General features: G+C 55.6%; 1 protein-coding gene across 1 annotated transcript in view; it reads left to right on the top strand.

Annotated features, from left to right (window-relative positions):
• Window positions 1–487: 487 nt before the first annotated feature.
• Window positions 488–25,208, top strand: part of STXBP2 (syntaxin binding protein 2) — a 45,113-nt gene continuing 20,392 nt past the window's right edge. Inside the window, exons 1-2 of the mRNA XM_067544636.1 lie at window positions 488–578; window positions 24,855–24,904. Of these exons, the coding sequence (XP_067400737.1) occupies window positions 542–578; window positions 24,855–24,904 (87 nt within the window). The 5' untranslated portion in view covers window positions 488–541. The remainder of the gene's footprint in view (window positions 579–24,854; window positions 24,905–25,208) is intronic.

The following is a 25,208-nucleotide window of genomic DNA, read 5'->3' as shown; positions in this document are numbered from 1 at the left end:
ACCCGGGCGGACGCTTTGCCGGCTCCGGGGCAGCGGAGCGCTGAGCTCCCAGCACCTGGCTGCGGCAAGGGGCCTGCACCCCTCTGTAGCCCCGCAGCCGCTCGCTGTGCAGCCAATGGGGCGGGAGCAGTGGGCCACTTTTAAAGCCCCCCCCAGGCCACTTTTGGCCCCTGGGCCATGGGCTGGGAACCGGCGCTGTACCCCCCAAACCGATGCTGTACCCCCCAGTCCGGCCCGGCGCTGCCCAGAGCCATGCAGGGAGGCACCGGGGCCAGAGCAGAGCCAAGGCAGAACCCAGGTGTCCCGGCTCCCAGCCCTGCCCCGCCCCCCAGCTGAGCCCCTCCCACCGCCCTTGGGCCGGCAGGGCTCGAGGGGGGCGTGTCTCGAGGGGCGTGTCCCCGGGCTCGGTGGGCGTGGCTGGGAGGGGGCGTGTCCGACAAGTGCAGTGGGCGGGGCTGAAAGGGGGGCGAGCCCCGTGACCCCGCCCCGCGCTCAGACCCGGAAGCGGCGGCGGTCCCGGGCGGGGCAGCAGGAGGCGGAGATGGCCCTGGCCGGGCTGAAAGCGGTGGTGGGCGAGAGTGAGTGGGGGCCCGGGCCGGGTGTGGGGCAGGGGTGAGATCTGGGGGTATCTGTGCTCTCGGGGTCCGTCGGAGCAGCGAACCGGGGCTCCGTGGCTCCGGCTAGGAGAGTGCCTGCCCCCCCCGAGGGCTTCCCCCCCTTGGCAGCTGGGTCTGGGGGTGTCCTGCTCTCACTTCCCCAGCACCCCAGCCTGGCCGCTCGGCATCTGAGGGGGGGGTCCAGGACTCCCCAGTGCTGCCTGGCACCCTGTGTGGGGCGGCCTGGGGACCACTGGTGCCTTCCCCCGCTCTGCCCCCCAGGGTGATCAGGGAGCCCCCTATGACACCTGGCCAAGCATTGCTGGCTTTGGATGAAAGCCGCCCCGGATCCTGGAGCGGGGCCCAGGCTTTGCATCCTCACCCCTGGAGGGGCACTTCCTGCCTCAGGCCTCGCTTTCGGTCAGTTCCTGAGTCTCTCTGACACATCTCAGGACAGGTCGAGCTGCAGGGATCTCAGCACTCGATTGGCAGGATCCAGGCCCTGAAATCTGCTTCCACACATTACTGCAAACTTTGGGTCCAAGGTCTCTCTGTCTTTGGTTCCTGTCTGGCCCCCATCACTGTAGTATCTGGGCATCTCACACTCCTTGGTGTGTTTAACCTTACCATCCCCTGGCTATTAACCCCTGTGTACAGGGGGGCAATTGAAGCACAGGGAGACTAAGCAACTTGCCCAGGGTGTCACAGTGAGTTTGTGGCAGAGCAGGGAATTGAACCAACAGGTCTGGCAGAGCCAAGGCTCCAGTCTTCACCACTGGACCATCCATCTTCTCTTGCAGCTTCCTCAATCCTGTCTGCTCTGTGTGGATGTGAAATGCACTTTGTGAGGTTTTGTCCTGCTGTGCTGTCTGCAGGTTGCTGTGCTGAGCCCCAGAGATGGCTGCATTTTACATAGTTCATAAAGAAATATAGCCACATTTATAATTGTTATTAAAGTCTCAGTCGCACCAGGCCAAGAGACAAGAGATTAAGTAAGAGAGATGTAGATTCTAAGTTTTGCCATTGCTCAAGGCCACACGCAGTCAGTCACTAAACTCTGTCCCAATTTCCCCATCACTGAAGAGGAGCTGACAGTTACCCTGCAGGGGAGCGGTGAGGATTTACTCAGCTGCTGTATCAGTCTGTATAGCATTTTCCACGTGCAGGGCCCTTTACAAGTGCTTATTAGTATTGCTTTTACCACTGCTTTAGAGTTCCTGTCCATGATGCACCAGCCAGATGTCGTTTCACGTTGATGTAACATCCATGATATGGAAGGGATAAGGATCTGTCCCCATCCATTATGTTGTCTCCTTAAGTTCCCTTGCACACCTTGTCCTACTCGGCTTTGGACTGGGGAAGCTCCCCAGGGCTCCAGACAGAGGTACAGGAAGACAGACATCAGGTGTTTTCTACAGGTTTGACTCCGTTTTAAAGCCCAATTTAAAGCCCTGCTTAGGGGGAAAGAGGAGAAACTGGCAAGAAGTGAGAGGGTAGCAGCACTGATCCCACAGTCTATCATGCAACAGATGCATGGACAATTAATTAGTTCTTATGACACCCCTGTGGGAGAGGTGGATAAAGATTAGAGCTAAGCTGGGCCAGGCTAGTCAGAGAAACCACCAGGTGAAGTTAGGATTTGTTGATATTGGGCAGGGACCGTCTCATTTGTTCTTTGTGTCCAGCTCCTAGCACAACGGGGGCCTGAGCCATCACTGGGGCTCCTAGGGTAGGTGCCACTGCAGTGCAATGCGATGCCACTGCTCCAGGCAAGGGAGCTCCTGCTGGTCTAGTCTCTTCCAAAGAGCTGATTCTGACGTGTCTGCGCTGTCCTCTCTCCAAAGGCTTCGCACTGCTGCTGCCTTGGGACCAATCTTATTTAACCTTTTTATTACTGAACTTGGGACAAAAAGTGGGGAAATAAAGTTTGCGGATGACACGAAGTTGGGAGGTATTGCCGATACAGAGAAGGATCGGGATATCATACGGGAAGATCTGGATGACCTTGTAAACTGGAGTAATAGAAATAGGATGAAATTTAATAGTGGAAAGTGCAAGGTCATGCATTTAGGGACTAAACAAACATTTTTGCTATAAGCCGGGGACGCATCAGTTGGAAGTGACAGGAGGAGGACGTGGGCGTATTGGTTGATCACAAGATGACTATGAACTGCTAATGTGATGTGGCCGTGAAAAAAGCTAACACCCTATCTGATGCATCTTAGGACTGCATTTCCAGTAGAGGTAGGGAGGTGTTAGTATCGTCATACAAGGCGCTGGTGAGACCCCATCTGGAATCCTGTGTGCAGTGCTGGTCCCCCATGTTTAAGAAAGATTAATTCAAACTGGAACAGGTGCAGAGAAGGACTACTAGGGTGATCCGCAGAATGGAAAATCTGCCTTATAAGAGGAGATTCACAGAGCTTGGCTTGTTTAGCCAGCAAAAAGAAGGCTGAGGGGAAATATGATTGCTCTCTATAAATACATCAGAGGGATGAGTACCAGGGAGGGAGAGGAATTATTTAAATTCAGCGCCAATGTGGAGACAAGAACTAATGGATATAAACTGGCCATTAGGAAGTTTAGATTTGAAATTAGATGCAGGTTTCCAACCATCAGAGGAGTGAAGTCCTGGAATAGCCTTCCAAGGGGAGCAGTGGGGGCAAAAAACCTAGCTGGCTTCAAAACTGAACTTGATCAATGTATGGAGGGGATGGTCTGATGGGACAGCCTAGTTTGGCAATTGACTGATCTTTGACTACTGGTGGTAGATATGCCAGTGGCCTGTGAAGGGATGTTAGATGGGGGGTTCTGAGTTATTACAGAGAATTTTTTCTTGGGTGTCTGTCTGGTGAGTCTTGCCCACATGCTCAGGGTTTAACTGATCGCCATATTTGGGGTCAGGAAGGAATTTTTCACTAGGGCAGATTGGCAAAGGATCTGGGGGGTTTTCGCCTTCCTCTGCATGGGGCAAAGCTCACTTGCTGGTGGATTCTCTGAACCCTAAAGTCTTTAAACTATGATTTGATGACTTTAATAACTCAGTCATAGGTTAGAGGTTTATTACAGGAGAGGGTGGGTGAGGTTCTGTGGCCTGCATTGTGCAGGAGGTCAGACTAGATGATCATATTGGTCCCTTCTGACCTTAGAGTCTCTGAATCATTCCTCTGTAAAGATCCCGTAAGATCAGCACCTGATGCTCCAGTTAAACAGCCATCAGGGGAATGCGTGAAGCAGAACGTTGCTGTCTTGTACGCTTTATCACCAGCATCAAATCCAGTGGTCAGATTTTGTGCCCTAAATTGATGTGAAGAGGTGTCATGTTACTAAGGCCTTGTCTGTGCTTGGGATTAGCGCCAATTCAGCACACAGGAGCCAGCAACCAGTATAGGTATAAATCCCACAAGCGATGAGGAAAGCTGTAATCTGACTGTTTAAAATGCAGGTAAAGCACAGTTTGCTATAATGCAGCTTTTCTTGTCCACTTTCATATGTTACACCCATTTCCCCCAGCTCTCCTGTCTCCATAGACTGTCAGCTCTTTGGACCAGGGACTGTCTGTTCCTCTGTGTTCTACACAGAACACTTATGTGTTCTTGGTTGGTCCCCAGGCACTACAGTACTCATGATCCCCAGCTTTTATATAGTGCTTTGCGTCAGCAGAGCTCACAGTGCTTTGCGGAGGAGGTCAGTATAATTAGCCCCATGTTACTGAAAGGGAAACTGAGGAACAGAGAGAGGAGGTGACTTGCCTAGGGTCACCCAGCAGGCCAGTGACAGAACCGGGAATAGAACCCGTGTCTCACGAGTCCCAGGTCTGTGCTATGGCCACTCGGCTACCCTGCCTACATTGGGTCTTTGTGCCTATTGTTAGTCACCAGTGGCTGAATCCCAAGTATAAACCAGGCCTAAAACTTTATCATCCCAAAATGTCCTACAGAGCATTTACTGAACCCCCTCAACTGGTCGAAATAAGCAAAGAGTAGCTGGTGGTAACATTGATCGTATGCAGCGTAACAGTTAAGCATGCTACAATTTGCTTCTAGTTTGTAACAGGTTGCGAAGAAAAGGGTCACGCTTCATTTTAGGTATCCATTTCTAAAGGGTTAATAAATAAGAGAATTTAATCAATGGGTAATCAATTGCAGAGTCTACTAGCTGGGTAATACTGGTGCACTTCGAGCCATCACTTATGCTATTCATGTCTAACATGCTTATAACTTCTGTTAACTAAAAGTCTTCAAATACAGGCTGGCTGAAAATAGCTAACTATATATCATCCCTTATCTCCCCCTCGGTTTTGCTCTAAGTACTTTACTGCGGAAGAAAGAAGGGTTTAGTCCGAAGCCTTTTAACATTAAGTATAGCAGTAAGGTTTGCTGCAAAAGCAAGGCAGAATTCAGCCGGAAAAAATGAGCGAGCAGCAGGCAGGGTAATCCACATAGATTGGATTCTTGAATAACAAGAACGGGCTGTAACTTTAAATTCCCTCTGTTCAGGAAAGCTCTGCAGTTCTTAGGTATTTTCCCTCACTCCCCTTGTTTTATCAGTTGTTTGTTCCCGTCTTTGAACAATTCCATACCTTGCACTCTGGCGTGTGGCTCTGCTCTATTTGCTTGCAGTGCATGGCTGTTATCAGAAGCAGGTCGTAGAGGGGAATGGAGGGAGAGCTTGGAAAGAATGTTTTATCCAGGCCCAGGGTTTGATCCGGCATAGCCTGGCCTCCCCTTCCCTATTATTGCGTTGTGATGCTGGCTGTGATCGGAGTTTCCAGGCCTCTGATTCTATGCTGTCACACGCAGGCTCAGCCTTTCCCGCTCCAGAGAAGAGCAGCGGGGATGGGAGATGGTTTGGGGGTGAACTTAAATATGGCTAGAGGCCACAGAACTGGGAGTGTTTAGTCTGGCAAGGAGACGAGTTAGAGGAGTCTTGAGGGAGACAGTGAAATGGGGAGATGGGTTTGCAGAACCAAATCTACAACCATGGCAGGTTCAGGTCTGTGGCCCGTTTCCATTCCAGGACACTGAGATCCCAGTGTAAAAGCACAGAGAGATCAAAGGCACCAGTGCCGTCCCAGCACTGACCTACCAGGGCTGCTTTCTTATGCTGAGAATAAACGAGGCGTGAATGGCGGGTAGATACAGAACCAATAAAATAGAGGCTTCTGTGGATTGCCAGCAGCGAGCCTGCAGGGTTCCCAGCAGCACTAGACCCAGGAGTCGGGAGCCAGGGCTGGATATCGGCACAGGGAATCATATTTGAAGTCAGATGCTAACCGAGGACGATCTGACGACATGTCACAGGATGTCAGCAGATCAGTGCAGGAGTTCCCCTCGTCTGCACAGGGAAGCATTGCACAGCTGGCCAGGCGCGGCAGAGACTCATGCACTCGCCAGGAGCTGCGGTTCTGTTGTGGGCTGGAAGGTTCAAGGCTCAGAGCGACCCAGACACCAGGTTATCTCTAGATCAGCGGTTCCCAACCATGGCCTGGGGGCCAAAAGTGGGCCGGGGGGGTCTTTCAAAGTGGCCCGTCGCTCCCCACCCACTGGCTGCAGCAGGGAGCACAGCAAAGCGCTCTGCCTGGGTCCCTATGTGCTGGGGTCCCTGCCGGAGCCAGAGGGAGGTGAGCACGGATCTTCCGTCTCCTTGGCTGCAGACGGGAGCCACGGCCTAGGGACCCAGGTGGAGCGCACGGGACTATAGGATGTGTGCGGTTTCCCTGCTGCAGCCAGGAGGACAGGAGATCAGTGCAGAGGCAGCCTCCTCGCTGGACTCCTTCCGTCTGGCTGCAGTGGGGGGGAGAGGGGGCTGCTGGCAGAGACTGGTGACCCTTCAGGGTTGTAAAAATGATACCTGTGGCCCTCGAGCCAAAAAGATTGGGAAGCAGTGCCCTAGAGGTCTGAGTGCATAAAGCAGCCCCTGAGTTCAATGCAACGCAGACTTAAGGAGAGGAGTGAGCGATCCGTGTGAATAAAGAGCAGCGTGGCTCGATCCTCACTGCAATAGGGAAGTATTAATGCCTTTGTCCTAGGCACTGGTGAGGCCTCATCTGGAGTATTGTGTACCCTCCCCATCGCCCGTGCTCCGGGGAGACGAATTCCAGCTGGAGCAGGTGCAGAGAAGGGCTCTTCGGCTGATCAGAGGAATGGAGGGGCCCATCTTACAAAGGAGGCTGAAGGCTTGTTTAGCCCAGCACCGTGCAGGCTGAGGGATCTGATCACCCTATAAATACAGCGGGAGGAGACTGGACACCAGGGTGGGGGAGGATCTAGTGAAGTTGAAGGTCCATGTTGGCCAAGAACTAATGGGGGTAAACTGAGGCTGGAATTGACGAGCAGGTCTATGATTGTCAGAGGGGGGAGGTCCTGGAACAGCTCAATGGGGAGAGACAAGCGAGCTGGCTTTCTGCAGAGGATTGTATGGTAGGGCAGCCTGCAGCAGCCAGGCGCTGGACTCAGTGAGCCAGGAGGCTCCCGCGGGTCTGATGTCCCCGTGTCATTCGCGTAGGAGGAACCCCGCCGTTGATGCAGACTCACGAGACTGTGCCGTGTTTGCTCAGAGCAGCTGTCATCAGAGCTGGGGCGCAAAGGGGAGGCGGGGAATTGAGAGCTCTTTCCACCCGGGCTCAGGGTTTGGAGGAGCTGGGTCAGGTCCGAGTGCATCGCGTCACGATGCGGGATTTGATCTGACTCAGACACTGCTGGTCAGGCTCTGTCTCCAGCTCCAGGGACGGGCAGCCTGGGGCTTGCATGCGGGGAATACGGTGCTACAACCCGCGCTCGGGGAGTCCTGGCCCCCCCACACAAAAAGGCAGCAGTGTGCAGTGAGGTCCTGGCATCTGGCTGCTGGGGTCCGGCACCTGGGGAAGCCGGGGTCATGCTGCTTGCACCCGATACCAGGAGAAATGGGTTGCCATCCGTGTTAGATGGCGTAGGCTGAAGCCTGGCCTCTCCGGGGGGCCTGGTGGAAGCTCAGCCGCCTGGCAAGCAGAGTTCGGGGGGCATCCCAGAGGTTGTCACTACTGAGCATGTCACGTCCCCGTGTCCAGCACCATCTACCTCTTCCTTCACCTTTTCTGCGATGAAAGGGCATCGTCTTCGCTTGCTAAAGCTCTCCAGGGCTCTAGCCCAGCTCTGCTGGTGACCTTGGGCAAGTCCCTTCTCTCTGTGCCTCAGTTTCTTCCTCTGTCACGTGGGCATAGTACCTCCGCAGGCAGGGCTGCATGCTTGGAAGCTGAGATCAGGTCAGCGTTGCTATTTGGTGTCTAGAACGATGTTATCTGTAGCAGGAAAGGGCTGAGTGAGAATACAGGGTCTAGAGAGACCAGACAAGGGCATCCTGGACCCAGCCCCTGGTCATGGCACATGATTGGGACAAAATGATCTGAATCATGGAGATAAGATGGGAGTGGATTTGAAACTCGATACACACTTTCAGCGTGACATGGTGGCAGGAGGCCAGTGCTGTATGCACAGGGGCAGCACATTGCAGGACAAGGGGGAGGCAAGCTGTCTGTCTGTCTGCAGGTAGCCTTGTGTGACTACTCTTGGAATGCCACTGGCCAGTTTCTGGGACACATGTCCAAGGGGGCTCTTGGCAAATTGGCAGAGGGGAGCTAACCAAATGGCGCTCTCTACCAGCGGGGTGAAGCTGGTCTGAGCAGGAGATGGAGCTTCCTCGTGGGCTGGTCCCAGACTGGGGAACTGCCTGCCACATGAACTAGGGTCCATCCCAAAACTCCCTACCTCCTTCTCCAAGTGCCAGGCACCCTCGTCCGACTGGCCTTCTCTAAGCACAGAGCAGCGTGTACTTTCAAAAAACAAAACCTGCCAAAACAAACCCATCCTTGGTGCACACGGTTCTCCCTGGGGACAGAAAACAAACTACAGGTGGCAGGTGTTAGTCCCAGCTGACGCAGAGCGTGCAGGCACTGAGCTGCTGTGGTGAGGAGCGTAGGCGAAGAACAAAGGAGCGAGAGGTTGGCCTGGGCTATCACTAAGGGCTAGCGCTGATTGCTATGCGCTGCTCCCCGAGCTGTGTGAAAGGCGTCAGGCCAAAGCCGGGGAGATCATTATGCATGTGGCAGGCAGAAGGAGAACTGAGAAGGGCCTGCTGGAAGAGAGCTGTTAGAGGGGCTTAGATACTGGAGGTGGAGATTGGCCAATTATACCTGTTGCAGCACAGAGGGGAGGGAAAGTTAGTGCCCACCCGCCCCCATGAGCTGCTCCTGAGTGAGGGGCAAACTAGAGACAGTTCTGGGCCCCTCTCTGCCAAGCTGTGTTGTGACTCTCCAGCATTTGGGATGGGGACCTTTATAAACTCCCGTTTATAAAGATGGGCAGGATCCCCTGGGAGGCTAATATGAGGGGGAAAGGAATCCAAGAGAGCTGGCTGTATTTTAAAGAAACCTTATTAAGGGCACAGGAGCAAACCATCCCGATGTGCAGAAAGAATAACAAATATGGTAGGCGCCCAGCTTGGCTTAACAAAGAAGTCTTTGATCGGCTTAAATACAAAAAGGAAGCTTACAAGAAGTGGAAGCTTGGTCAGCTGACTAGGGAGGATTAAAAAACACTGCTCGAACATGCAGGAGTGAAATCAGGAAGGCCAAAGCACAATTGGAGTTGCAGTTAACAAGGGATGCGAAGGGTAGCGAAAAGGGCTTCTATAGGTATGTTAGTATCAAGAAGAAGGTCAGGGAAAGTGTGGGCTCCTTACAGAATGGGGGAGGCAACCTAGTGACAGAGGATGTGGAGAAAGCTGAAGTTCTCAATGCCTTTTTTGCCTCTGTCTTCACAGACAAGGTCAGCTCCCAGACTACTGCACTGGGCAGCACAGAATGGGGGGGAGGTGAGCATCCCTCAGTGCTGAAGGAACAGGTTCAGGACTGTTTAGAAAGGCTGGATATGCACAAGTGCATGGGGCTGGATGCAATGCACCCGAGGGTGCTGAGGGAGTTGGCTGATGTGATTGCAGAGCCATTGGCCATTACCTTGGAAAACTCGTGTCGATTGGGGGAGGATTGGAAAAAGGCAAATCCAGTGTATAGTGCCCATCTTCAAAAATGGGAAGGAGGAGGATCTAGGAAACTATGGACAGCCTTACCTCAGTCCCCGGAAAAATCATGGAGCAGGTCTCAAGAAATCCATTTTAAGGCATTTAGAAGAGAGGAAGGTGATGAGGAACAATCAGCATGGCTTCATCAAGGGCAAGTCATGCCTGACCAACCTGATTGCCTTCTGTGATGAGATGACTGGCTCTGTGGATGTGGAGAAAGCGGGGGGCATGATATACTTTGACTTTAGCAAAGAATTTGATACAGTCTCCCACAGTATTCTTGCCAGCAGTTTAAAGAAGTACAGGTTGGATGAATGGACTATGAGGTGGATAGAAAGCTGGCTAGATCATCTGGCTCAATGGGTAGTGATCAACGGCTCATTGTCTAGTTGGCAGCTGGTATCAAACGAGTGCCCCAGAAGAGGATCCTGGGACCAGTTTTGTTCAACATCTTCATTAATGATCTGGAGAAAGGGGTAGATTGCACCCTCAGCAAGTTTGCAGGTGACACTAAGCTGGGGGGACTGGTAGATACACTGGAGGGCAGGGATAGGATACAGAGTGATGTAGACAAATTAGAGGATTGGGCCAAAATAAATCTGTTGAGGTTCAACAAGGACAAGTGCAGAGTCCTGCACTTAGGACGGAAGAATCCCAGGCACAGCTACAGACTGGGGATCGACGGGCTAGGCAGCAGTTCTGCAGAAAAGGAGCTGGGGGTTACAGTGGACAAGAAGCTGGATATGAGTCAGCAGTGTGCCCTTATCGCCAAGAAGGCTAACGGCATATTGGGCTGCATTAGTAGGAACATTATCAGCAGATTGAAGGAAGTGATTATTCCCCTCTATTTGGCACTGATGAGGCCACATTTAGAGTATTGGGTCCATTTTTGGCCCTCTCCCCCCCACCCCCACCCCACTACAGGAAGGATGTGGACAAGTTGGAGAGAGTCCAGTGGAGTGCAACAAAAATGATGAGGGGGCTGGAGCACATGATTTATGAGGAGAGACTGAGGGAATTGGGCTTGTTTAGTCTGCAGAAGAGAAGAAAGGGGGATTTGATAGCAGCCTTCAACTACCTAAGGGGGGTTCCAGGGAGGATGGAGCTAGGCTGTTCTCAGTGGTGGCAGAACTAGGAGCAATAGTCTCAAGTTGCAGAGGGGGAGGTCTAGGTTGGACATTAGGAAAACCTTTTTCCCTAGGAGGGTGGTGAAGCACTGGAATGGGTTACCTAGGGAGGTGGTGGAATCTCCATCCTTAGAGGTTTTTAAGGCCTGGCTTGACACAGCCCTGACTGGGATGGTTTAGTTGGGTTGGTCCTGCTTTGAGCAGGGGGTTGGACTAGATACCTCCTGAGGTCCCTGCCAATCCTAATCTATGATTCCGTGTGCCAGTCCCAAATCTTCAAAAGTGGCTTCTGTTTTTTGGGTTCCCAGTTGTGATGCCCAGGCCCTGATTCTTGCAGAAGTTCTGTGCACCTGCAGCTCCCATTAACTTCAGCTCTGGAAATCAGGCATTTGTTGAAGGCGACACAGAGAATCAGGCTGAACTGAGAGGAAGGGTGGCCCAGTGACTAGAGCACTAACCTAGGGAGCAAGAGACCTGACTTCAGTTGACTGCTCTGCCACAGATGGCCTGTATGACCTTGGGCGAGTCACTCAGCCTTTGTCCCTCAGTCTCTCATGTGGATGGTAGCACTGCCCTGCCCTGCCCTGCCTCGCCCCGCAGGGGGTTGTGACGCTAAATCCAGTAACGACTGTGCAGTGCTCAGGTACTAAGTGATGGGGCCATGGAGCTACCCAAGATAGAGCTGGGAATAAAACTGAACCCAGGAGTCCTGACTCCCAGGCTGGTGCTTGTCCCTCTGGGGCTATTCTGAGTGGGACATTCTGGAGTCTGATGCAAACCCCGTCGCTCCTTCTGATTGACTATTTCGTGCTGCCACTTTGTCTCGAGCGGTTTCCTGTTGCCCCGAAGCATTCTGTTAGCTGGGCTGTGTGAAGCCAGTCATGCCATCTGCTAGGAAATGAGTTTGCTGGGTCTCAGCCCAGTCCACAGTGGAGAGGGGGTATTGTGGCGTGTTCTGTTCTCATCCCTGCAGAATTTCAGTGCCTCCCAGTTGTTCATTGAGCTCTGTGACTAATCTCTGTCGCATGAGATTCATTCTCACCCTTCCCCAAGGGGGAGAATCCTGGGTGCCGGGGAGGACTTGCTCCATCGTTTACCTGTCCACACTGCTCTGTGTGTGTATCAGAAAAGGCCGGTCAGGGGAGGGCACCTGGCACTTGGGGTGGGAAATGGGGAGGTTTGCGTGGCAGGCTGGGACCGGCCCTGAGGGAAGCCCTGCCTCTTGCACAGACAGCTTTGCTCCGATGGCAGAAAGTGCCCTGGGGCCCGACAAGCGGAGCTGTGGTTGGGCTCTTTTAGAGATCCTGGGCACAGGCCCTGGAGCGCCTTGGAGAGAAGGACTGAGCCCTGGACCTTGGCTGGATTGGCAGCCCAGCGGCCAGCTGTGGAGCTGATTCTCAGCAGAGAGGCCAAGACAGAACGGGCTGCGGAGATTGAGCTCGGCTCCCCTGCCAAGTCCAGCCGGGGCCCAACTGCAGGGGGCTGTGTGTGCGTGCGTGCGCGTGCGCCGCGGTCCGTAGACGGAGAGCTCAGTCTCAGCACTGGCATCACAGTCCCTTTCACCGGCGCAAGCCCCCACGCCCTGGCCGATGGGGACGGCCCTGGAGCACGTTGCTGCCTGCGTGCTGAGCCCTGCGCAGCTTACTCTGCACCGCGCAGCAGCAGATCCCGGCTGCTCCAAGAGCACCAGAAGCAGCCGCACTTTGGCTTAATGTGGGAGCTTGTGGACCGTGTGCATGTGCCTGGCGTTGCTCCTGCCAGCTCTGGGCGAATGGTTAGCAATACAAGTCTCTCCACATGCCATTGCTGCGGCCAGCCCTCTGGGCAGGGAGAGCCGTTCCCAGCTGCCTGGCGTTCCAGCGCTGGCTCTGTAGTGCGTGCAGTGCTGGGGCGGCGGGGGTTGTGCTCTTTGTTCAGTTAAATCATGCGTGTCCGCAGCATCTTCCGCCTCCCAGGGGGCCAAGGCGCTTCGCGGGGTCCACGTGTCCCAGCACTGCTGAAATGCAGCCACCTCTGGGGTGGAGAGCAACTGTTTGGAGGACGGCCAGCGCAGTGCAGGGAGGGGAGATGGATGCCGATTCCTACCAGTGCTCTGGGACAGCCGGTGTCCACGCAGAACGGACAGTGTCCAGTTAGGGTCTCATCCAGCAGACGTCGTCAGTGGAAGGGGCTCCAGGATCTTATCTGGGACGCTCCTAATTGTGAATCAGGAAGTCAGTTACAAATCTTCAAAATCCCAAAAGTGATCGAGGAACCTAAATCTCCTGGGCTGAGGCTCCTAAGTCACGAAGGGCTTTTAAAAACTGTGCCCCTGCTGGGACCGTCTGTTCATGCAGGTCTCTGTGTGCTGGGGCCTGGCTGGCCCAGGACGGTGGCAGAGAGCTGTGAAACGCCTCCCAGGAGAGCAGTCTGCGCCCAGGTTGGGGTGGCAGCGCCTGGGAGCTTTCCCCGCGGGTGGCTCTTGGCTGGCTGTGTGAATGCACTGGTGGATGCAGTTCAGCCACTGGTTAGCAGCCAGGCTGGGATCCAGTCTGCCCTGGGCTGTCCCTCGAGGTCCGGGTGGAGGCACCGCAGTGTGGGGTGTGAGGGCAGGTTACTCTGGCATTGCCCAGGCTGCGCCTGCCCAGTGGCTCGAGGCCTGCCGGGCTGGCATCCATTACCGAACACTGCACCTGACTGAGGCTCCAGCCTTAGCAATGAGTCTTGCCAGGGGATCTCCTCAGCCCCTTGGCCTTCCCCCGGGTGTCACTGCCCAGGGGGTCCCACCGTGAGTGGTCAGCGAGTGGCGCCTGGCGTGGGCTGCCAGCCGGGTGGGAGGGTGCTGCTCCCAGTGTGCTGGAGCATCCCGCTGGCACGAGCTGGTGGATGGAAGCTTAGAGCCGTGTGCAAGGAATGTTGTGTCTTCTGACAGGCCCTGCGTGCCGAGCCGTCCTGCCCTTGCATCGCTGACACCTTGCGGATGTGCTCTGACTCCCTGCTCGCTCCATCAGGCTCTGTATCATGGGTGGGAACAGAACCCAGGAGTCCTGGCTCCCAGCTCAACCACTAGATCCCACTCCCTTCCCAGAGCTGGGACTAGAACTTAGGAGTCCTGGCTCCCAGTTCTTCCAGTGCTCTAACCTCTAGACCCTAATCCTCCATAGTGCTAGGAACAGAACCCAGAAGTCCTGGCTCCCAAGCTCCCTGCTCTAACCACTAGATCCCACTCCCTTCCCAGAGCTGGGAACAGAACCCAGGAGTCCTGGCTCCCAGGCCCCCTGCTCTAATCCACAGCCAGGAGTTGTGGGGGCAACAACGTAATTAGTTTAAAGATAGGAGTGGGCTTGTGTGGTGAAGCTGCCTGTGGTGGAAGGGCTGGGCTTGGCTGCCCCGGTGTGGGTGTCCCTTCTGCTTCACATCTTATGTTCCTAAAATCTCATGTTTCAGGGCGACAGCCAGTCGCCTGCAGGGGTCAGGAAGGGAAGTTTTCCCCTGATGCTTTGTGGATGGATTTTTTTGGTCTCCTACCTCTGAAGCATCGGGGATGGCCACGGCTGGAGATGGGACTGGGCAGGGTGGGCTGGGGCTCTGAGGTGGCACCGGGCTGGCTGGTCCTTGCCCCCATGCTCAGGGTCTAACTGATCGCCATATGTGGGGTGGGGAAGGAATTTCCCCCGGGTCAGATTGGCAGGGGCCTTGGAGTTTTATGGCTTCTCTGCAGCGTGGGGTGCGGATCATTTGCCGGGTCATCTGGATTTCCTCTCCCGAGGGCTGTGATTCTGGGCTCTGATTTCGGTTGCTGGGCTTGGCGTGCGGGTGCTGGGTCGTGCTGGCCACCAGGAGGTCAGGCTAGAGGATGGGGTGGCCAATTCGGGGGTGAGGCTGGGGCACTGGACCCTCGCCAACGACGACAGGCCTAGGCCAGCCAAAGCCCGGTGACGCAGGGGGTCCCTGGCAGACGTGCGGGCGGCTGGCAGCAGCGTTGGGGCTGGTCGCTAATCCCCTGGCATAGCCCTGTACCAAAGCCATTAGTTCCTTAGCGGCTTTGCTATTCCGTCTGCAGCATCTGCGCGGCATGACGTGTTTGCTGGCATTGGCACCAGCGCTTGGCATGCCCCAGCTGCCCCAGGGACTCGCTGACAATGAGCCCGTTCAGCCGACATCCTACCTAAGACGCTGGAGACCAGCAATAATGTGCTCTTCTGAAACCTGTCCTTCGGCACCGTCATACAGCGTAGCTAGCTGGCAGCTGCTCTCCTCCCCAGAAGTGGCTGCATTTCAACCATGCGGAGTGTGCGCTCTGGAATCGTAATGGCTGTAGAAATGGATGTTGGGGTATAGCAAATGACTGTCTGTGTGTTTTCACGGCCTCTTGACCAAGGGGCTCCCCTTCTCTCTCGAGCGGTGGGGGGGAACTAGACGCTGATCTCTGTGCATTATGGTGGTGATTTTCGGAAGTGTGGTTGTTACCCTAGAGCTCGTGTTTGAGTCCCTGCTTTGGTGTGTGTCCCTGCCAGGCTCTAGCTAGTCCCACGCCCATTGCGGGGTGTGCTTGAGTGTGGGGACTGGGGGACTGGCTGGCTCAGAGGGACAGGACTGGCCGGCACTCATTCAATCCAGGCCACTGGTTATTGATGGGTCCCCATCCTGCTGCTGACAGCGCTACCTCTTGGGAGCTCCCTGGAGATTTGGGAGCATACCATGCGGATTGGGGGGCAGCAAATGGTTGCCTGAGTATGGGCAAAATGCTTACACTGCATCGCTGTGTGATCTCGGTGAGTCCCTGCGCCACCTGTTGCCTCAGTTTCCCTATCTGGAAAAATGGGTTATATCTCCTTCCCGGGGGCTGGGTGAGGCATTCTCTCAGCAAACCCCTCTGTCCCACTCTCCATCCTTGTGCTCAAGGATTCAGGCTGAGTTGAAAACACAGGGAAGCTTTCAGGGAAGGGAACAGGACTACCAGCCTCTGGCCCTTGCTAGGTAGCACAGGGGGTTCCAGGAAGCATTGGGCACTGCCCCTGCCATCCCATGGGGGTTTTTGCAGCCGTGGGACACTCCAGTAGCATCCGTGAGCCTGTCTCGTCTGCCTAGCGATGCTGCCCCGTGCTGTTGGGCTGGGTCGGTTCTGTGACCGGGCTCCCACCACCACCACACGGCTACAGCAACTGGTGCTGACCGGCTAGAGGCCGACGTGCCCTCTCCTTGTGCCCTTCCCCCGAGGCCTGGGCATGGAACGGTGGTTGCAGGGCCAGGGGGCAACTTGTGAGATCTTAGCCTTGTACCGTGTCCATAGGCAGCATCCTGCCATAGCAGCAGCCTCAGTGCCACCTGCCGCCCTTATCGCTCTGTGCTCTGTCCGGCCCCACAGGAAGTGACTTGCCAATACAAACGGGCTGTGCGGCAGAGATAACTTGTTCCCTGGATCGGCCTCCGTTCTGCAGCCGCAGCCCCAGGCCAGCCCCGAGAGCGCTGATGGCTCGAGCGCCTCTGCTGTGCTGGCTGCGTGGACGTGAATGAGAACAAACCCAGTCCGCTTGTGTCCTCAAGTGGGCCGGGTGCCCAGGCCAGGCGTGGCTGCTGCTCCTTTCACTCGAGCGGCTTGGCTTCCGCTGCCTTGTCCGTGCTGGCCTCTTAGTTCCCGTCTTCTGGCCACGCCCTGAACCGCCATCAGATCGACACGTGAGGGCTGTGTTACTTAAGAAGCCCAACCCACGGCTGAGTCTCCAGCCCGAGCTGAGAGCAAACGGCGCCTGTTGCTAAATCCAGACCATAGACCCGGGGGTTTAAAAGACCCGTGGAAGGTGGATTCAGTTCTGATGTTGCCTGGTTACCCCTAGAACTGGGACAGGGCGGCCGGCGGTGCTAATAATCCTTAGCTCTTCTCTAGCGTTTTTCCGTAGTAGATCGCACGATTATGGGGGCCTAACACGTGACTTTTGAACACTTGCGATGGGCAATACTGCCCCGGTGAAGAGGGGTCTTTGAACAGGAATAGCAAGGGGCTGAGGGTCAGGAGGGAGGGGGGATGTGACAGGATCCCTGTGGTACAACCTGGAACTGTGGGTCCGCTGTGCCCCCTTAACTCTCCAGCCTGGGCTGTCTCTCACAATGCTACGCCAGTGACAAGCCAGCCCCTCCAGGCACTGTGATCACCCGGCCATCAGCGTGTGGAGACCCACTCCCAGCTACATTGCATTAAGGGTCTCCAAGCCACTCATGACACATACAGAGAGGCACCCGCCAATCACCCCAGCCCTGCACCCCGGAAATATACCCTGCTCCAGACTCCCTTCGACAAAGGGCAGGGGACGTGCACCAGCCCTTGTTAGCCTGAGCTGAGATTTCCCAAGCACTTCAACCAAAAAGGCACTGTTTTAGGTCAAACATAAAACAGATTTATTCATTACAGAAAGAAGGTTTTTACGTGATCTAAGCAGCAGGCGTAGAGATCAAAGTTGGCTACGTGAGAAATACAAATCAACTCGCCATCTCGGTTCTATAGACGAAGCAAGATCTGAATCGAGCAGTGGATGTTTCAGGCTGTTACAGTTCTTATTTCACAGGTCCCTCTCGGCCTGGGACCAATGGCCCCCGTTCCAAGTCTTTGTCCTCCAGGTGATCTTCCAGGGGTTGAAATGGGGAGGAGAAAGGCCTAGTGGTAACGTCATCGACCCTCACTTACTTTCTCTCCAGAGGCTAGAAAGATCCTTGCTGTGACGTGGGGGTCAAGCAGCCCCCACTGCGTACGGGCCCTCTCTGAGGAGTCTCCTGGACGGGCCATCAACTCCTGTGCAGCTGGTCCTGCTGTAAATCTGTCTCGTTAGTTGCTCCTTTGTTGCCACTGAAAGGCCGGCTGTGGGCCTCTCTCAACGTATTTCAGTACCAAACACACAGCAACGCTTCCCAGCGTCACATGCGATAGTAACACACACAGCTCAGCAGGACAGCGATGTTCAACAGGGCATGACTTCTCCAACAATGCCCTGCAAGGCAGACTTTGTACTGAACACACCACAGTGGGGAATATGGGGGTTCCAGGGTGCTCTCTTGAGGTACGGAGTGTCACGGGGGGAAGCCCAAGGCTGGGACAGCAGGGTGCTGGGGGTCAGGAGTGAGGGGCATTGGTAGGGGATTGTGGTGGAGCCCAGGACTGGGATAGCAGGCGGATAGCCCAGAACTCTGGGTCAGGAGTGAGGGAGCTGGTGGGGGAGCAGCCCAGGGCTGGGGAACTGGTCGGGGGCAGCTGCAGTTCAGGGTTGAGATGCCTGGGCAGAGTTGCATGGAGAAAGCAGGTTCGTAACTGCCTGCGTTGTGTCTGGATCCAGTCTGTGCTGTTGGCATCTTGCTGGGAACGTGAGCCCCAGGTGCAGACGCCGGTTACAGCTCGGTGCATGGGTCGTCTGCGTGCGGTGTTTGTAGACGGAAAGGCTTCCAGGAAAGCAGTAGGGAGGCCAGCGTGGCCAGGTGTGGAATAGCCCTGGAACTTCTTCAGGGCCGAGCAGCCAAGTCCTGATGGGGCTAGGGGAGGGGCGGCGAGAGGCATTGCTTGAGTTATGGGGGAAATGTGGGGGATGGGGGTGTGCTCACGCATGCTCGCTACGGGGAGTGGGGTCTAGTGGATAGAGCACAAGTCTGGGCCTTGGAGCTATTGGGTCCTATTCCCAGCTTTGCCATGGACTCAGTGTCTGACCTTGATGAAAGGATTTCCCCTCCCTGTGCCTCAGTTTCCCCACCCTAAAATGGGAATAATGCCCACCTCCATGGGGGGGGGCTGAGGCTTCTGTAGCCCTTGGCAGTTGCTGCAGCTGGACCTGTGACCTGCCCCCTCCCTTCACCTCCTGGGCAGCTGCTGCTGGGCGGGGTTGGCTGCCGTGTTGCACCTCAAGCAGGAAGGCCCCACCTGGGGACCTTGCGGGGTCGTTTAGCGGCGGTGAACCGAGGCCAGGGCGCTGTGTCCCCCTGGCCGCACAGGGAGCTGCGCTCCTCCTCCAGGGCTCGGCGTGGCCCTAGAGCCGTAATTCCCAAGGGCTGCTAGGCAAACACACTGTGTCTGCAACCCCTGACGACTCTGCACGCAGCCACCTCCAGCTCCATCGCAGAGGCAGACTCCCCTCGCTGGGACGCCCGTGGCCAGGCTGGTGACAGCTGGCCTGGGAGTGACACTTCTCCACTCAAAGAGAAACACTTAGAAGCCTCCAAATTGTTCCCTTAGCTTAGGATCCGTGCACCCTAGTGTCCTTCACCGTCCCTGGTGCAGCCTCTTCTGTAGGTTTGTGCAGCACCCAGCACAGTGGGGCCTGGATCCTGACGGGGGTTCTGGCTGCTCTCTGCTGTGAATCCATTGTTATTTATCTGGGATCTGGACTGGTCCATGTGCCCAGAGCTCCAGGCGACACCTGCCAAAGAAGCAGAATCGTTGCTGTGGAGGGACAACCCCTGCACCCTCTTTTCAAGCACCTCGGCCGGGTCTGCGCTATGGGAGATCTCCCCCGTGCAGCCCCGTGCATGGCAGCAATAGCGGGGACTCGGCGCTTTTACTGCCACGTTGGCCCCACCCCACTCAGAGCAGCCCCTGCGCCCTGGAGTTAGGTGCACCAGGGTGTACTGTCTACACTGCACTGGGACCGCAGTTGTGAACGTTGCCTGGGGAGATCCAGACCGTCTGGGCAGGGACAAGCCAAGATTCCCACTCACTGCAGGGCCCACTTGTTGGGGTGAAGGGGAAGGTCGCCTCCCGTGTCCCTGCCAGCTCCGGCTCTGCTGACAGCACCTGACTGAGACCTAGCAAATTTGTCTCGCATCAGATGGGAACTAGTGACTGGAACGGGATCCTGCCCATCGGCGTGGGGGTGAAAGGCACCCTGCTCTGGCACTAGAGGGTTTGTTGGATACTGGAGGTAGGCAGCAGCACGGGACTGCGGATTACAGCTGGCTAGTAAGAGTAATTATTGTGCTTCCTAGCAGCACAGCTCAGCGCGCTTTACAAAGGAGGTTAGTATCATTATCCCCAAGGGGAAACTGAGGCACAGAGCGGGGAATTGACTTGTCCAAGATCATCCAATGGCACAGCCAGGACTAGAACCCCGATCGCCAGTGCAGTGCTTTACCCACTAGGCCCCACAGCTCACCTGACCTCCCCTCAGCCCATGTGCTTCCTCCAGATTCCATACCTCCTGTCTGAGCAAAGAGCCCCGCCGGGTTCCCTTCGCTTTCTTTTATCCCATGAGTGCAGGTAGAACCACCCGCGGAGGGGTCCCCTGCTTTCAGAGCTGCCCTTTCCTCCCCCTGCCCTGCCGCTCCCTTGTCTATATTCCTCCAGAGGCCTGATTTTCGCTGGGCTGCCCCTTCTCCAGTGCCTGGCCTCCCCCCTTCACTGTGACCTTAGCCTTTCAAACAGGTCTGACCGGTTTTTGTAAGGCTTGCGAGCTATCCACGGCAGTGCGGTCCCGTGCGTTGGAGGCCGCGCTGACTCTGGGTGTGCACTCTGATGCAGGCATCCTTTAATGGGCCGCCAACCGGCCCAGCCGCAGCATCGGGTTTGTCTCCACGTACGGCCCCGCTTTAGTGAAGATGCTCCTAGGCCGATAAGAGAGCTGCTTCTGTCGGTGTAGTTAAGCCACCACCCCGAGAGGCGGTAGCTGTGTCTAGGGGAGAAGCCCTCCGGCCGACATAGCGCTGTCTGCACGGGGTGTGGTCGGTGTAACTGAGTCGTTCAGGGGTGCGGATTTTTCACATCCCTGAGCAACGTAGTTATGCCAGTATAAGTCCGTGGTGTCAGCCTGGGCTACTGAACGTGTCCTGACCAGGTAGTCCCAATGCCAATGAAAGGCCGGGAAGCGAGCCCTCCCTGTGCAGCAGTTCTGTAGAGGAGCGAGGGGGTGATTTCACCCCAGTATTGGACAGCGGCGAGGCCGAGACAGGAACGCTGCGTCCAGGCTGCTGTGCGGATTTTTAAAAGGCTGGGGGAAGGTGCGGGGAGGAGCCGCAGCACTGATCCGCAAAGGCCTGCTGGTGAGAGGTGCTGCTGTCATCTCTTCGCTCCTCTGAAAGCAGCGGGGACTTGATTTCAGCGTCAGAGGCCTTTCCTGGGGAGAAAAATACTGGGCACTAACGGGCTTTTAGTGGGGAGAGGCAGAGCAAGAGCCTGCGGCTGGACGTTAAAACCAGACTGTTTTTTGCAGCAGGAGGGTAACTAAGCATTGGAACAACCCCGCAGCCGAGGGGCGGAGTGGCCGTCTCTGGAGGTTTTCTGCTATAGCTGTTTTGGAAGAGGCTTTAGCCAAAGACAAGTGATTAGGCTCAGTGCAGGGGGACCTCGGGGAGGTTCTTTGGCCTTGTTACACTGGAGGTCGGACCGGGTGATCTGATAGTCTTGTCTGGCCTTCAACTCCATGAATCCCTCCTGTCTCTTTTCTTTTTGCTGCCAGTTGGTGCATTTTTAGCGTCCCAAATCCAGATTAGCGGCGGGTGAGGAAGGAAGAACGTGGATTATCTGGTTTCATTCCCAGCAATTGAGTTAATTCAGTTTTAGGTCTGGATTTGGAAGGAATCCCTTGGCGACGATGACTAAAGAGGCTTGTTCTAAGTGGCACGTTGCTGCATCGCATGGACAGCTTTTGGTTTCGCTGCGGGGAAAGTTCAGCAGCTTGTCAGAGTTCGGGGACAGGCTGGTTTAGGAGTCCAGACTCCTGCGTTCTACCCTTGGTTCTGAGAGGGGAGTGGGGTCTCCTGGATTAGAATAGGGGGGTGGGAGTCTGGACTCCTGGGCTCTATTCCCAGCGCTGGGAGGGGCATGGGGTCTAGTGGTTAGAGCTGGGGGGACTGGGAAACAGGGTTCTACCCTGGCCTCTGGGAGGGGAGTATTGTCTAGTGGTTAGTGGTCTAGTGGTGGGGGTTGGTAGTCAGGACTCCTGAGTCCTATTCCAGGCACTGCCACACTGCAAGTTGCTACCCCCCCTCAGTACCTCAGTTTGCCTGCCTTTAAAATGGGGGTCACCCATCTCACTGGGAGGCTGAGAGCTTCAGTTGTGAAGCCTAGAGATCCTTTGAAAAGCCCTCTAGGAGCACAGTGTTGCTGTCCTGATGCCCTGTCCAGTCGGGGTCTTTGCCCCAGTCTGAGCAAGGGAGGAGTGTTAATTACCCGAGAGCTATAAATGTGTTCTCTGCGCCACTCTCCTGGAGTATCAAATATGCCATTTGTCGGTATGTTGTATCCTCACCCTTCGAGTCTCGAGGCTGTGAGCCCTTCAAGGCAGCGATTGGCTCTGATCTGTGTCTGTACAGCACCTGACACAATGCCAGTCCGCCATAGGTACTTTTATGGCTCCTGTTGCCGCAGTCTTCCAGATTGGGAGGTGATTTACCCTCCCAGTCCCCAGGAGGCAGGGCAGGGCTTTTCTCCCCGTTGCACAGACAGACTAAGTGGGCGTATGCAGTCTGTGGCAGACCCGAATCTCCCAAACTATTGCACTCAGCACAGGGCCAGCCTTTCTCACTGAAGCGTGTCTGACTGGAGGCTGCCGGAATATAAATATTTAAGAACCAATCTGCCCTTTGCTCAAACTGGGCCACTGTTTCCCCAAGTGCCTCTTGTTAAACCCCTCTGGATGGATGGCTCCAGCCCCAGCCGGAGCTCCCTGTTCCGCAGAGATGTCTCGTGTGCCTCGAACTGGTGCTGGCGTTCTGAATGGCCCGGCTGCTCTGCTCTTGTTGGTCGCGCACTGGACACGGGACCTGCAGGAAGAAGGCGCTCCCAAAGCTGGGACCCTTTGGGAAATGAGCCTTGTAGCTGCAGAATCCCCCAGCAAATGGCCCCCTCCATAAGTAGTGTGTGCATCTGTGTCTGGAGCGTAGTATTAAGTGAACGGCAGCGGGTTGAGGAGTAGCCTGTTTGAATTGCCGGGCGTGTACGCTGATGCTTGCCAGGAACCAATGCTCCAGCTGGAATCTGAATTTTTAGTGGCAGTGCTCAGATGCCCTGTGTCAAAGGGTAACGCTACACCAGTTACGTAAGTGTGGCTAACGGGCTAGGCTCCCCTTCTGACTCGGCTCTTGTTGCAAATCTGTGTCCACCTGGAACTTGGCGTCTGTCACAGCCGTGTGCTGTTGCCTCTGGGAACCTCGCAGCAGCAGCGGGGTGTAGAATCCAGTTTCTGCCGCTCCAGAGGTCCAGGTCCCTGCTGCCTGTACTGCAGGAGAATCCCTTTGAGGTATCGGCAATGTAGGGCATGTGACATCCACCAGAGGAGTTCAGATTCCGACCTGTAGAGGGCAGTGGGGACACACGCTACAGTATCTCTTGTTATGCCTGCTGAAGGTAAATCCCTGGGGTGTGTAAAATTCCCTTTCTCTGTGATTTTTCACATCTCGCTACATGGCCGATAATTTTAAAACTGGACGGCGGCTGGGCAGCGGGCGAGCTGAGACCCCTGACCTCATTGTTTCCTTGCACTCCTCTTGTCCGTGTCTCATACGTGGGAGCTCTTTGGAACTGCATCAGTCTTTGCGTTCTGTGTTTGTAGAGCCTGGTCTATGATGGGCTCCTAGGCTGTTCTGTGACACCTCTAACAAATAATGTACAGCGCCCAGCACAGCGGAGTCCCTGGGCCATGACTGGGGGGTTCCTAGGCAGGATTATAAACCTGGATAAAAGAGCTGCTGATGGGTCTAATTATTATGATTGGATATTTCCTGTAAAGTGTTCAGGGCCACAGAGCTAAATGGCCACAAAGTTCAAATAGCCGTGGGCAAGTTAGGAGCAGCAAGCGCGAGGAGAGTGGGGGGATGTAGGGTCCAGGGCAGGGAAGGAGGCTCTTGTGCTCACTGGGAAGGGAGTAGAGAGACACCAGCCACAAGAGTGGCTTTGACCTGGCTCCTGAACTGATGGGTGGGTGGGGAGGCCACTGCCCTGCTGTCTGTGAACCAGATTCGCGCTTGGGGTTGCTGATGCGTCAGTTTTTGCTGATCATGTGCAACTTGTCAATTTCACATTTGAAAATAAAAAATTTTTGGCACCCCATACAATGCCCGGAGCCACATTTGATAGAACCCAGAGCTGCATTTGTATGAGCAAAGAGCCGCATGCAGCTCTCGAGCCGCGGGTTGGCCACCCCTGGTCTAGCGTGTCTCATTCTGTCCCCCAGGCAGGGAGTTATGGCTCCTGATTTTGCAGCCAGGCCTGTTTCTTGTTTCACCTGGTTTGGATGGAGCCGGTTTGGTGAATGCAGGTCAGGCTGGCTGGAGCCTGCTCTGTGCGATGGCCCCAGCCGCATTGGAAAGGAGGGGGTTTCGCCAGAGAGACAGGCCTAGGGGTATAGATAACGCCAGTATCTGGTACTCAGCTGTGGCTTCCCACTGCTCACCCTGACCCGTGCTCTAGGGGCCAGCCGGGATCAGGCGCTTCATAGGGGCAAATCGAACAGATAATTTTTTTTTATTACGGTAGCACCCTGAAGCCCCAGTCATGGGCCAGGGCCCCATTGTTCTGGGTACTGTGCATTATTAGGTATATTACGGTAGCACCCAGGCCCCCATTGTGCTTGGCGCTGCACAAACAGAACCGAGAGGTGGTCCTTGCCCCACAGGGCTGACTATCTCATTGCTTAGATTAGCCATGGAAGCTGCATGGAGACAGTCCAGCAGTTTCCTGAGAGGGGCTTGTATCTCGGAGGGGTTCTGTGTGCAGGACTCACGACTTGAAGCCTTTGTAGTGCTGTCGCCCCCCACCCGGCGTAGGGTGTCTGGATCCCCGCCAGCCGAGAGCACCAGGTGCCAGACAGGATCTGTTGACTTGCAGCACGGGGCCGCATCCTTGGTTCAGCTGCGCTTGTGTTCCCCTTCCGTTCTGCCATGCTGGATCAGACCCATGGGCCCAGCTCGCCCCGTATCCTGCCCCCTCCCTGCCGCCTCAGCTCAGTCCCCGTCACGTGACAATCCCCCATCTTGATCACTGCCTGGGGCTCCCATAGGAGCGCATCGCTAGCTGGCCGAAGAGACCGGAGGAGCAGGCTCTGAGCCCTGCCCGAGGGGTAATTCCACCAGCCAGTGGATCCTGCTGCAGGGGGCAGCCACTAACTCCCGTCTCCTTCCCTTGCAGAGATTCTCAGCGGTGTCATTCGCAGTGTGCGGAAGGAAGGAGAATGGAAGGTAAGCGGCCGGGGGCTTTTGCGCGGCTGCCCGGGTGACACCCTGGGACAGGGAGACCTGGCGTGTGCAGCCTGACATCTTGCAGGGGATCTGAGAGGGGGAGGGCAGCTGGGGAAGCCACCTCCGAGCCCTGCAAGAGTTGGTCACTCAGGGCCACTGTGATCTCAGCTGTCTTGGGGTACCGCAGACCTGGAGGGTCCCATCCCTCCCTCTCTCCACACACAGGTGCTGTTATCATAAATCCTGCTCCTCCCCCTCCACCCTCCTGGGATTTGGTAGGAACCTGGGATTTTCCCAGCTGGAT

The sequence above is a fragment of the Emydura macquarii genome, unplaced genomic scaffold (genome assembly GCF_026122565.2).
Source record: "Emydura macquarii macquarii isolate MOO-44397 ecotype Brisbane River unplaced genomic scaffold, CSIRO-AGI_Emac_v2 contig_1002, whole genome shotgun sequence".
Classification (NCBI taxonomy): Eukaryota; Metazoa; Chordata; order Testudines; family Chelidae; genus Emydura; species Emydura macquarii.
The sequence above is the reverse complement of the archived record's forward strand: the minus strand, read 5'-3'. Positions and strand labels throughout refer to the sequence as shown.